The sequence below is a fragment of the Lissotriton vulgaris genome, chromosome 5, assembly GCF_964263255.1.
Source record: "Lissotriton vulgaris chromosome 5, aLisVul1.2, whole genome shotgun sequence".
Taxonomy (NCBI): domain Eukaryota; kingdom Metazoa; phylum Chordata; class Amphibia; order Caudata; family Salamandridae; genus Lissotriton; species Lissotriton vulgaris.
This window is the reverse complement of record NC_141693.1, coordinates 1542830189-1542844014: the sequence shown is the minus strand read 5'-3', so window position 1 is coordinate 1542844014 and position 13826 is coordinate 1542830189. Positions and strand designations below refer to the sequence as shown.

The following is a 13826-nucleotide window of genomic DNA, read 5'->3' as shown; positions in this document are numbered from 1 at the left end:
ACATACAAAGCAAGCCACACATGCAACGCCACTCACACATGCAACGCCACTCACACATGCAACGCCACTCACACAGGCAACGCCACTCACACACGCAACGCCACTCACACACGCAACGCCACTCACACACGCAACGCCACTCACACACGCAACGCCACTCACACATGCAACGCCACTCACACATGCAACGCCACTCACACACGCAACACCACTCACGTTGCCAATAGGTCTCGCAGTAGGAAAGTTGGAGCCATTACAATTGCAAATAACAATGCCTTTTATTTTTTTTTCATTTTTAAAACATAAAGGGCTTTGTCATTTACAAAACCAATAGCTCCAACTTTCCTACTGCGAGACCTATTGGCAACGCCAGTGCTTGTTATTCTTGACTTTTACTGTAAGCGAATCTCACTACCTGAGCCTCATTCACAGGAATTGGAATGAGCATGTTAATGACAGTGTCTGCCTTTTATAATAAGGATTTTGTTTTGCAGTAAGCGTAAGAGACTATGGCTGGTTACAAATGAACATGTGCTCACACATGTATGTGGGCTGCAATTGTCAGGCTGTCATCAGGAGCAGCCCGGTATCTGCACACAGGTAGCCTATCACAGCAGGGGCTCTGAAAGGATTGGTAGTCACCTGAGATAGGCCTTATACAACAAGGGGCATTCATAATGTAGATCTGTGGACTTATTGGAAAAGTTGTAGTAATTTTACTACATATAGGCAAAATCTGCCCAAAAGCACAGTTTGCTTCACTTTGGCCTTTAGAGTCCAGCAAGGTATAAAACTGGCGTACTACATGCACATTCAGTTTGAATTTGGAGTTCCAAATAACCCACATTTTATGTGACTTCGGGATTTATCAGTTTTCTCTTGCTCAGCCCACAATCATATTCTAGACCTTGGTCCACACCTACTGGGTCAAGTAAATTACTCTTCTCCCCAGCAGAGGGTACAAAGGCCTCCCCACACAAAAGGAGCAATCCTCAGGAATGGAAGGGGTTGGGAGGAAATCTGTATCTGATAATTAGCTTGTCACACTGCACATGGGCTGGGATAGCACAGGCCCATTGGACAAAGGAAGGCGACCAGGTCTCTGGAGACAACATAGGAGACGCTCACTTTTTACGTTTGGTGCGAAGGAATCTGGCAGTGAAGCCTGCTAGGGGTGGAGCTGAGGCTATCAGAGGAGCTCCTTCCAGAGAAAACGTTACGTCACCATTCTGGAGTGTCAGAGAATGAGGATTGGCACAGTTTTGGAGGGCTGATGTGGCATATTAGGATTGGCATAATCCCATATAAAAGCTCAGTGTTATTTGAATCACTCATGCTGGCTGTCACCACATAGTCACACTAACACCCCCTTTCAATCCAACTTGTCCTACCCTGAGGTATATAATTAATCATTGGGTTGGGTACAAAGATCCTCTTTATCTTGAATCCCATATTATATCGATAATTGCTTTCTGGTTTTGTTTTCAACCTATGTCTTAGACCTTATATTGCAGCTTCATTATTAGCTTTCAACTTCATAACGGGAGCCGTAGAGAGGCCTGGTTGGTGGTGCTGCTCACTCCTGTGTGCTTGTCTTTGCAGGGGTGGTGTGTGGGTCATCCCGAGCTCCGGACTCCATGCCCATGCTCCCCATTTGTAGGGGGTAATGCAGGAGCAAAAGAGTAGCTGCTCCTGCGTGACAGGAGCAGAACAGAAGATGCCAGTTCCTGTGCAGGGCAGCTGCACGTGGGAAGCCGGCTGGGACTGCGGGCCTCTCCCTGTCCCCCACAAAAAGAAAAAAATCACAAGAAAAAATCTTGTGGGGAGAGGCAGCAGAAGCCCTAGCAAAGCGGGCAACCCCACTAACTATTTATGTATAACTCCGTCATGGGAGACCCTTATAATGCCCCACATGGACTCATTTTCATATTGTCTTGTGCTGCCCTAAGGAGGGGGTGGGAAGACACCAACGATATGTCCCAGTGCTGTTGTAGGCTGCCTGATGTTCAGCTGCCCAGAGGGAAGGTAATTGGAATATGACACCCTAACTATCAGGGAGAAGCATACATGACCCTGGGAGAGGTTTCATTTACATGTAAAGCTCTCTGAGCTGCTCCTTGTGGTTGGTCCTAGGATTCCCTTTTGCTGCCTGTTGATTGTGAGCAAAAACTCCGAAACACAGGCCATTATGAATTTGAATGCTTTATTGACAATATGGATGTTGAACAGAGAACGTTCATCATTATAATGAATGTCCATCATTATAATCAATGTTATTAATTAATAATACTGCATTTACTGATTTTGATGGAGCTATCAGGTTAAAAAATGACATGTTGCTGATTCTAATAATGTGGTGACAAAGCCAGTAGGTCTGCTTTACATACATTGGCACCCCTTATAATGTGGTACTGTCAATGAGGTGGGGTTTATCCCCAACCGATCTACCTCTCACAACCTCCGTACCCTCTTTGACCTTATACACCAGATGAACCCACAACTGCCTTCTGTGGCATATTTTTCGATGCCACTAAGGCGTTTGACTCCTTGGAGTGGTCCTTTCCATCTGCTGTTCTTGGGAGGATGGGCCTTCCCGCAAATACATAAATTGGATTAAAGCTACTTTACACGGGCATCATTGCTAGGGTAAAATTGAATGGACTAATGTCAGATCCCATACTTTTGAGCAGGGGAACCAGACATGGATGCCCCTTTTCACCATTGTTATATGCCATAGCTTCTAAGCCCCTTGCTGCACATTGTGGCAAATGCATGATCAAGGCAGACTAAACTTCAGGTCTTGCAACCTTCTCATTTCACTCCATGCTGAAGATGTGACACTGCCCGCAATTTCAGTCCGGTTATCAGTGAATTGTCATTGTCTAGAGTGCTATTGGGCATTACCATTAACTGAAACAAATTGACCATCTTCCCTCTTGCCTCCAGCACGCTGGAGACCGCACTGGAGTACCCCATTCCTTGATGCAGCTCATCACTGAAGTACCTTGGCGTTTGCTTTGGCCAAGATAAAAATTAGTTTTGTCCGAGAACTACTGGGTAGCCATGTACAAGACAGAAGATGTGGAGAGATGGCGACACCTGGCTCTCTTGCTAATGGGGCAGATTGCCCTTAGGAAAATAGTAATATTACCAGGCTATTATTTTTGTATAAAGTCCCTGTAATACCGACCAACCGATTCTTTCTTACACTAAGCTCACATATGACCACACTTGCATGGGCTAGTAAGCAGCTGCAGATCTGCTGGGACATCCACACATTGCCATTTGAGAGGGGGGCTTTGACCCACCAAATTTTGAGACCCTGAAAGAGACCCATAAGGCTAGGATTGCTTGGGAAACAGATTTTGGGGAGCTATCCCTGACAAAATGAGGATCTATTGCTGTGGGCTCATCGGACAGTTGTCTCCGAATGGCAGACTACGTCTTCTACATTTCAAGTGTTTGCATATCTCTATTGTACACTAATTGGTCTCTCTAGTCCCGAATGAGACCTGACTCTCGCTGGCTACGCTGTGGGGCCAGGGATGCGGACTTGATGCAACTAATTTGGCAGTGCCCGGTTATATATGATTTTTGGGTGGGGGTCTTCAAGGCCCTCTTGAGGATGGTGGAACTGTCACTTCAAAATTGTCAGTTGGTGGCGCTTCTGGGCCACACAGTTGAGATACAGAGTTAAGCTTGCAGCAACATCACTATTGCACTACTGCTAGTTTCACAATGGTCGGCATGTACCTGGGGTAGGGACAAGAGTCCCACTGTCAGGGAATGGCTTCTTAATATGGGACACTGTCAGGAAAACTAGACACCGATTTTTGCACTCTACCCCACACCAACATCCCTAAAAACATATGGGGTCCTCTGCTCTCCTATCTGCTTACCACTAATGATCTGGTGAAATGAAGTGCACAGGGGACATGGCTAATGGGGATATCTGAGAATATGGTGGACGTTAATGGGGCTTCCTCACTCTGTGTATACTGCGCTGCAATGACTGCCATTGTCATCTCTTCGACGACGACATCTGGGTGGCTCCAGAGGAAGCAGGTGTGATTCATGTACCATTGATCGAGAGTGAACTATCCTGTATACAAATGCGTCCTGTTGTTTTGCCCTCCGCACTCCAAGAACTGACAATGCTGTTGTTGTGCTTATCTGCATCTGCATGTGCCCCAATAGTATAAGCCTTGTATAGTGTTGTTACCCAACTAAAATGAAAATAAACAATATTTTTAAAAAAAAAGAATCCAAGAAGACTATGTGATCCCTGCTGTGTTTCCTGTAGAAAAATATTTACAACAAGGGGTGGTGAGGGACAGAGTCTCTGAATTAAACAGAATACTCTCACCCAGTCAAGAGATCAGGGCTAGATCCAACACCGTTTTTTAGCTCACTGCACCATCCCAGTTTCAGAACCTGGCTGTATGCAAATTAGTCTGTTCCTGTCCCAGTGCATGATGGGAACAGGGCAAACCAAACTACAAAAGCCAATTCTTACACTGGGAAGGAAACAAGCTACCGGGGACCGGTTTCTGGCATTTCAGCCTCTTCGGCCCGGCTTGCTTGAATCCTGATGGTGCAATGAGCAAGGGACTCACATCTGAGTATACCCTTCCACGCTTAGGGTGGACAAAAATATTTACAACAAGGGGTGGTGAGGGACAGAGTCTCTGAATTAAACAGAATACTCTCACCCAGTCAAGAGATCAGGGCTAGATCCAACACCGTTTTTTAGCTCACTGCACCATCCCAGTTTCAGAACCTGGCTGTATGCAAATTAGTCTGTTCCTGTCCCAGTGCATGATGGGAACAGGGCAAACCAAACTACAAAAGCCAATTCTTACACTGGGAAGGAAACAAGCTACCGGGGACCGGTTTCTGGCATTTCAGCCTCTTCGGCCCGGCTTGCTTGAATCCTGATGGTGCAATGAGCAAGGGACTCACATCTGAGTATACCCTTCCACGCTTAGGGTGGACAAAAATATTTACAACAAGGGGTGGAGAGGGACAGAGTCTCTGAATTAAACAGAATACTCTCACCCAGTCAAGAGATCAGGGCTAGATCCAACACCGTTTTTTAGCTCACTGCACCATCCCAGTTTCAGAACCTGGCTGTATGCAAATTAGTCTGTTCCTGTCCCAGTGCATGATGGGAACAGGGCAAACCAAACTACAAAAGCCAATTCTTACACTGGGAAGGAAACAAGCTACCGGGGACCGGTTTCTGGCATTTCAGCCTCTTCGGCCCGGCTTGCTTGAATCCTGATGGTGCAATGAGCAAGGGACTCACATCTGAGTATACCCTTCCACGCTTAGGGTGGACAAAAATATTTACAACAAGGGGTGGTGAGGGACAGAGTCTCTGAATTAAACAGAATACTCTCACCCAGTCAAGAGATCAGGGCTAGATCCAACACCGTTTTTTAGCTCACTGCACCATCCCAGTTTCAGAACCTGGCTGTATGCAAATTAGTCTGTTCCTGTCCCAGTGCCGGTAGCTTGTCTCCTTTCTGGTAAAGAATTGGCTTGGTAGTTTAGTCTGCCCTGTTCCCATGATGCACTGGGCCAGGGACAGACTGATTTGCATATAGCCAGGTTCTGAGCTGGGATGGGGCAGTGAGATAAATAACGGTGATGGATCAAGCCCTGATCTTTGGACTGGGTAAGAGTGGTCTGCTCAATTCAGACACTCTGTTCATCACCACCCCCTTTTGTAAATCGATTTTGGCCACTATAGGTGTGGCAGGGTATACTCAGACATGAGTCCCTTTCTCACTGCTCCATCAGGATTCAAGCAAGCCGGGCCGAAGAGGCTGAAATGCCAGAAACCGGTCCCCGGTAGCTTGTCTCCTTTCTGGTAAAGAATTGGCTTGGTAGTTTAGTCTGCCCTGTTCCCATGATGCACTGGGCCAGGGACAGACTGATTTGCATATAGCCAGGTTCTGAGCTGGGATGGGGCAGTGAGATAAATAACGGTGATGGATCAAGCCCTGATCTTTGGACTGGGTAAGAGTGGTCTGCTCAATTCAGACACTCTGTTCATCACCACCCCCTTTTGTAAATCGATTTTCCTGTAGAAAAGGCAGAGCACATCCACAATGTCTCGCTCCGTCGGTCTTTTAAGGATTGGTGGCAGACAGCTTTGTGGGTCTGCTCTAACTCACATAATAAACACCAAAATAATACACGCCGGTCCGAGGCTCGAGCAGCAAAAGTAGAGCTTGGAATTTCGCTCTGCCGATTCAGAGTTGGTCGTTTTTTTCACATCCAAATTTACTCAGAGAAGGTGTTATATGTAGGCATTAAAAACCTATAGAATTGGGAATTCTGTGTGTGCTTTCATGACTGAAACAATAAGTCCCAAAGAGTAACTGGGGATTTACTTAAATTGCATAGAACTAGTGCAGAATTACTGAACTGTAACGCTAAAATGACATGCACTTTTACTGTTACCCCAGATCTGTGCACTTGTAATCAGGGTCAATCCTCAGTCACTAGTTTCGTTGGGTCAGCAATTTTGTAGTCAGTGCTTGTGCGAAATGGCATTTAAAAAGTGTAGGTGCAGTTTGGGCACTGCCGTTGTATGTGTCAAAGAGAGCTACAATGAAGTTGCTTGCCACTTGTTATGTTCTTGTGATATAGCTGAATGGTGTACCAATGTGCTGGCTTTGTTAGCTGTGAGTCACATGAAAAGCTATACCAGAAGTCACTTATACAGACCATTGGTGAGTTCCATTTATTTGGGAGGACCATCTTATCTTCTAAGATGGCCTTCACGTGAACCTCATGATGGGGTAGTCATTGCAATCTTAGGTTAATGCATTCCCTGCCAAACCAATAGGAATCACTTGGCAGGCTGTTTGTTCAGCAATATGTTGTGTTTTTCCAGAGCTGCACTCTATATAGGACTGACTACATTCAAGGAGAAAACAAGCCCCAATATTTTACTTTTGAAAGTGTTTCTATAAGAAAAGATTAATCATGCCTTCAATATCACAGTTCAGTTCTCATGTGAACAACACCAGGCCGTGGAAGCTGCTGGAGTTAGTCAGGGCATAGGCTCATGCTTTGCACAGGGCTGCCTGCTCACCCATGACCTGATGCAAGCAGCTGCATTCTTTGCTGTTGTTTTCTGAGCACCACTGAACATCACGTGGAGCTGTATCATGATAGGCTTTGCTGGCTCAGTCCAGAGCCAAGTGCCTGCTTCTATACACTTGCAGTGCATAATGAGAATTAATTTAACCAAATATTTCTGAGTTAGTGCTTGGAAACAGTTTGCCTCTTTGATTCTGATTTAATTTGATTTTCCTTTAGAGAGCACGCAATTACCCAACGGCGCCTTGGTGGGGAACAACTACCAAGTTCAAAGTCAAGATATTTAACAGTCTGGTAAGAGAATATCTGGAGAACATCTACAATAGGAAATTAGGGCGAGCCATGGGGGAACATAGCCTTGTGACAAAAGCACACAGCCTTACAGAACGGGCCGATGCATTCTGAATAAACTACAGCTTATGTACTAGGAAGGGAGGCCAACCAACAAAGTTTTGCAATAATCCAGGCTGCTACTAACCAGGGATTAAATCAATAGTTATTTGGATGTCCAAGGGATGAATGGCAGAATTCTTCTGACAACTCATAAAGAGTAAGCATGCAGAGGTGAGTTGCCTGGTGTGATATTCGAAAGACAGCTTAGGGTCTAAAATGACTCCCAAGTACACATGGACACATATCCACCAGTCAGACCCACTGTTTATTTATCATTAACCTACTCTTAATACAGAAGCACTGCTAAAGCCAATGGTCTCGCTTTGCTAATGTTGACTGACTGCAGGTAGTGACTTTGCCAAAGTAGGGCAAGCATTGAATTGTTCATTTTGTTTTTTTCCTATCCTCCCAAGATGACCAATATGCTGCATCTAAATGCAATATGGTTGACATTTTGGAAATCTAGAAAACAATGTTTCAAAATGTTCATGCAATGTTGCCAATGCTTGTAAAATTGCTAATTGCAAGTATTTGCAAAGTCAATAGCTGTGGAAAGCCATCTTTGTCCATTACTTTTCATACATCCAAGATGGCCACCACTTTGAATCAGCATGCAATGCGATTTTCCTTTTGGAATTATAGAAAATAACTTCCCAAGCTAATTGACCTCCACTATTGGATTTGTCGCTGCCGGTGCATTTGTGTAAGCATTGGTGAAATCAACTGTTGTAGTGGGCGGTGTGTAGGGAGAGTGAGGTTGGGAGAGTAAAGTAAGGAGGACATTGAGCCATAGCAGTGCTTGGTCTCAGAGACAGCAATACTGAGACAGTGGAAGGAGGGAGGCGGGAGCAGTAAAAGATTAATGGGGAGGTGAAGTGGGTAGAGTGAAGTTGGGGGAAATGAAAGACAGAAGAAGAGACTCGGGAGCAGGACAAGCACATCAGTTGAGCGCTTCATATCAAATGGTACACATAGATGAAAGCCAAAACAAAAGTAGTTCCATAACAGCAACAGCAGAAGGATATTCTCAATCAAAATGCATGAGGTAATACCTAAATGCTTCAATGGTGAGACAAACACAAGAATAGGGAGAGAAAGAGTCCAAATTCGGGGCAGGTAACTGAAACGGACAAGAACGCCATCCAATCATGAGCATTGGGCAGATCCAAACCCCAATCTAATCTAATCTAAGTACTGGTTACAATGCTGTCTGTGATAGACAGTTGAAGCCGTCTGTAGCCAGACTGCAAAAATCAAAAGATGGCTGCTGAAGCTGAATAAGGAAAAGTATTTTGTTCTCTCTCAGCTGTATCACATAGCCTCTCCTCCTCAATTTTACAAGCTCAGTCCCTTAGATCTTCCGACTCTCTAGTCTTCACTCCTGTCATTGTGTCCATTGCTCTCTCTAATTCTTTGCCTCATTTGCACTAGCTCTCTCTCAGTGTGTGCCTTTTCACAACGTTAATGCCTTACCAATGCTTGGATAATCACAGCTTCGCCTCTTGTTATTGTTCTTGCGATTCTTCAGACATTGGTTTGTCTCCATTTTGACTTCCAAGGACTCCTCTGGGCCGATAGCCACGCCTACTGTAAACCAAAGACAGAAATCAATTCCTTTACTTTAGTGAGAGTTGCCTAGTCCACATATGACTCAGCGTGTCTGGAGTTCCTTGCCTCTTTCAAAAGACAATGAAGGGGACTGGTCTTCCTAACTTTTAGAACCATCACAGCTTTATTTTATGGTCGTATGAGTAAACCCCAATTCACTCATTTTGTCTGGCCATTTCTGTACTTTATCTTTCAATGTATTTTAATAGGTTCTGCACCAGAGGAAGTATTAGTGCACTTTACAAATACTCATTAGGCATGTTGATGTGATCAAACATATAACATAACATTAAATACAGTTCAGGTAAAGCTGCAATAAATATTTTACATGCTTTCTAAAGATAAAAATGTAGAGTAAAGATCATATTTTGCCTGGAAGTGAGTTACATAATTTTGTTGCTATGACTGTGAATGATTAAGTCCACGCTTGTGAAGTCCTCAATTACATTGCTTCCAAGTGGAACGAGTTCTTTCCTTCAGAGGAAATTATAACTGACTGAGATTGTGGGTGAAGTATGCAGTGTTTGTAAATGAGACAGCATATTTTGAATTTTGGAGCCAATGAAGCCGATTACAAGCACAATCGTCCACTTAAGGCTCGTTTAAAAAAAGAATATCCATTTCTTTGGACAAGTTTTGATCCAACAACCTTTAAACTCTCTTGTTTCTATTAACTGTTTTTTTTAAATAAAATTCGCCTAAAGAAAATTATATTATTGTTTACAAACGACCCCTCCATGAACCACTGTTTTTGTATTGTTCAATTGTCAGGTTTATTTAAGTGTTTTGAGAAGTATTTGGAGTAGCACTTGAGTTGTGTTATGAAGAACTGATCCAAGAGATGGAAAGCCAGGGTGCACCTAATAAATACTTTTAATTACTGGATCAATTGTCTAATATGTTCTTACCCAATTTATGACTACAACACATTACTGTAAATCTTGTATACCATCCAAATGTAATCTCATTTTAGTAGTATTACGAAAGCTTAGTCCTGTCATAAACAATTGTAGCTCCTCATTAACTTTTGTCAATCACAATTTTAATAAATTCATTACGCTTTTTGTACAAGTGAGACCAAAAAAGTTAAACCTATGTGTTCTTCTATTGAATAATGTCTAAATAGTCCATGATAAATGTATCACATCTGCAAAGTCAATTTAGAAAGAAGAAAAAAAAGACGTTCCTGACACAACAGATTTATAGTTAAATAGATTCCAAACCACGGAATAATTATTATGTAGATCACAATAACAGAATTATGAGTCAAGAAGTAAATTGTCAAATGTTAAGTATCCCTTTACTGAAAATGTAAATCTTCCAAGGCCCACAGTTTCGTTGGATATTAGTTTTCAATAGTTCAGTAACTGATTATAAAGTCTAACTATATTCACGAATAAAGGATTCATTTTTACAGCTCAATAACAGTATCAATCAATCAATCTGTCAGGGTTTTCAAAGCGTGGCTACTCACTGGTCAGGGTCTCAAGGAGCTGGGATAGGAGGGCTGCTGAACCGTCTCTGCTATGGTGTTCAGTCGAAGAGCCAGGTCTTGAGGTCCTTCCTGAATTGGGTCAGCGACGGGAGATAGTCTGATGTGGGTCAGCAGGGTGCTCCAGGTGTTGGCAGCGAGGTAGGAGGAGGATCTTTCTCTGAAACTTGTCTTATGGATCCAGGGACGGTGGCTCAGGTATGCTGGTCCTGTGTCGTGGAGGGCTTTGTAGGTGTGCATGAGTAGCTTGGAGGTGATACTTTTGTTGACTAGGAGCCAGAGGAGTTCTCGAATGATTTTAGTGATGTGGCTGCAGCAAAGGGATGTCGAGGATCAGTCTGGCTGAAGCGTTTTGAACATTCTGAAGTTTTTGAGGAGTTTCGGGGTGACGCCAGAGTAGAGTGCATTAGGGTAGTCGAGTTTGCTGCTGATAAGTACGTGGGTGTTTTTCTGGATTCAGTAGGAATCCATCTGAATGTCTTTGGCAGCTGGCGGAGCATTTGAAGCATGATGAGGTGACGGCTTTCATCTGATGATACACTGCGATCGAGGAGTCAGGTATGATGCAGAGGTTTTGTGCATGGTCTGTGGGTGGGGATCCATGAGTCGTTCCAAGCTGAAGGTGAGGGTCCTGGGATGAGGACTTCGACCTTGCTCTAATTCAGCTTGAGGCAGCTCCTCTTCATCCAAGTGGCGGTGGTTTTCATTCCTCTGTGAAAGTTGTTTCTGGCGGTTGTTGGTTTGTTGGTGAGGGGAGGATCAGTTGGGTATCGTTGGGGTAGGGGACGATGTTAAGTCCATAGTTGCTGCGATGGTCTTGAGGGGGGCCCATGTAGACGCTGAAGAGGGTGGGGCTCAGGGAGGAACAATGGGGGACTCCGCAGCTGATCTCTGTGGATTCAGAGAGGATTGGAGTCACTTGATTAGGATGCGGTGGGATACGGTTTTGAAGACAGCTGAGAAGCCCAGGAGGGTGATGGCTGTAGCTTTGCCTCAGTCGAGGAGGGAGTGAATGTCGTCGGTGGCAGCGAGGAGTGCAGTCTCAGTGCTGTGGTGGCTCTTAAAGCCGGATTGGGAGTTGTCCTGGACGTGGTTTGCTCCAATGAACTTGGAAAGTTGGGCTTTGATGGCCTTCTCGATTACCTTGGCTGGGAAGGAGAGCAGTCTGAAATTCTTGAAGTCTGTCGGGTCAGTGGATAGTTTCTTTAGCAGAGGGTTGATCTAGGGGTGTTTCCAGTCAACACTTAGATTCTCCCAGTGGGGAATAAAGCTCGAAGCAGGAAAAAGGCCAGCCTATCCAACCCCGCTCCTAGAAGAAAGGAAACAAGAACGCTCTCAAACAGTCAAATCAATATAGAAAGGAGCACGTAGCTACTCCCCAGGATTTGACAGCAACCCACCACACCTACAACATTTAATAATTCACCAATTTGAATCAAACAGGACAACAATACGGCGGACAATACCCGCAGGAGACACTAACTGACATAGAGCATCAGCCCCAACCCTCATGACAGCTGACACACCCAAAATAAAATATGCATTTGGAACATCAACGGTCTCTCAGAAAAACTGGAGGACCCTGAAATATCAAACTACTTAAAATCATTTGACTTGATCTTACTCCAAGAAACCTGAGAAGAGAATGAAATACCCCTACAAGGCTACACAACTCAAATCCATCCTGCATCCAGAGGCTCTTCCTATGGCCACAGCTCAGGTGGCCTGGCGTCACTCGCCTCACTATCAACTAGCGGAACAATGGAAAAAAATTACGTAAAAATCACTTCCCCTAGTGCGATACAGGCACTAGCTATAACAACCATAAATAATCAGGTCACTCAACCATTATACATTATAAATACATACATACATACATCCGAAGTATAGACAAACAGGGGCTAGGGAACTGGTCAGCGAACTGGCAAGACTTATGGGGGAAAGGAGAACATACTCGTGGCAGGTGACTTCAACCTTCACCTCTTTGGAGAGAAACCAGTCGACGATATGACACAGGAAATGGACATCCCGTGGGAAATACCAAACCAATCGATTCCCTTTCCAAATAAACATACAAAATGCTCAAATCAACTATTAAAAGACTTTGAGCAGCTAAACTTGAGAGTTCTCAACGGTCAATTCACAGAGGACATACCACCAGCACCAACATATTTCTCCTCAAGCACTTCTTCCCATCTCGACTTCATCCTCGCGACACTACCACTGTTTCAAGTCAAGTCAAGTCAGAGAATTTGTATAGCGCACTACATACCCAGAGGGTCTCAAGGCGCTAGAGGGGGGGTGGGGAATTACTTGTCGAAAATCCACGTTTTAAGTTGCTTTCTGAATGCTAGGTGGTTCTGGGTAAGGCGAAGGTAAGTGGGAAGTGAGTTCCAGGTTTTAGCTGCCAGGTAGGAGAAGGATCTACCTCCCATGGTGGTTTTGTTGATGCGAGGTACAGTGGCAAGGGCTTGGTTGGATGATCGTAGCTGGCGGGAGGGGGTGTAGAAGGACAGTCGTGTGTTGAGGCATTCTGGTCCGATTTCGTAGAGTGCTTTGTGTGCGTGGGTTAGGAGCCGGAAAGTGATCCTCTTATTGACGGGAAGCCAGTGGAGGTTTTTCAGGTGACCAGAGATATGTTCTTTACGTGGGATGTCTAATATGAGCCTGGCTGAGGCGTTTTGGATTCGTTGGAGTCTTTTCTGGAGTTTAGCGGTAGTCCCGGTGTAGAGGGTGTTTCCATAGTCCAGTCGGCTCGTGACTAGAGCGTGGGTGACCGTTTTCCTAGTTTCGGTGGGGATCCAACGAAATGTTTTTTTGAGCATGCGAAGAATGTTGAAGCAGGATGAGGAGACGGCGTTGACTTGTCTGTTCATTGATAGTGAGGAATCCAGGATGACGCCCAGGTTCCGTGCGTGGTCTGTCGGGATGGGTGCTTTTCCAAGGGCTTCTGGCCACCAAGAGTCGTCCCATGCGGAGGGGGAGGTACCTAAGATGAGGACTTCTGTTTTATCTGAGTTCAGTTTCAGACGGCTGTGTTTCATCCATTCGGCTACTTCTTTCATTCCTTCGTGTAGGTTAGTTTTGGCGGTGCTAGGGTCATTGGTGAGTGATAGGATCAGTTGAGTGTCATCCGCGTAGGAGATGATGTTGAGGTTGTGTTGGCGTGCGATGACCGCGAGGGGGCTCATGTACACGTTGAAGAGGGTGGGGCTGA

General features: G+C 44.8%; 1 protein-coding gene across 3 annotated transcripts in view; it reads right to left on the bottom strand.

The window, feature by feature from the left end:
• Positions 1–13826, bottom strand: part of LOC147712981 (uncharacterized) — a 105363-nt gene that overhangs the window by 62120 nt on the left and 29417 nt on the right. For 2 of the 3 annotated variants that reach the window (XM_086923602.1, XM_086923604.1), the window contains exon 4: positions 8983–9096. In XM_086923602.1, coding sequence (XP_086779728.1) covers positions 8983–9096 — 114 coding nt within the window. The remainder of the gene's footprint in view (positions 1–8982; positions 9097–13826) is intronic. The other variant, XM_086923603.1, reaches the window with a different exon arrangement.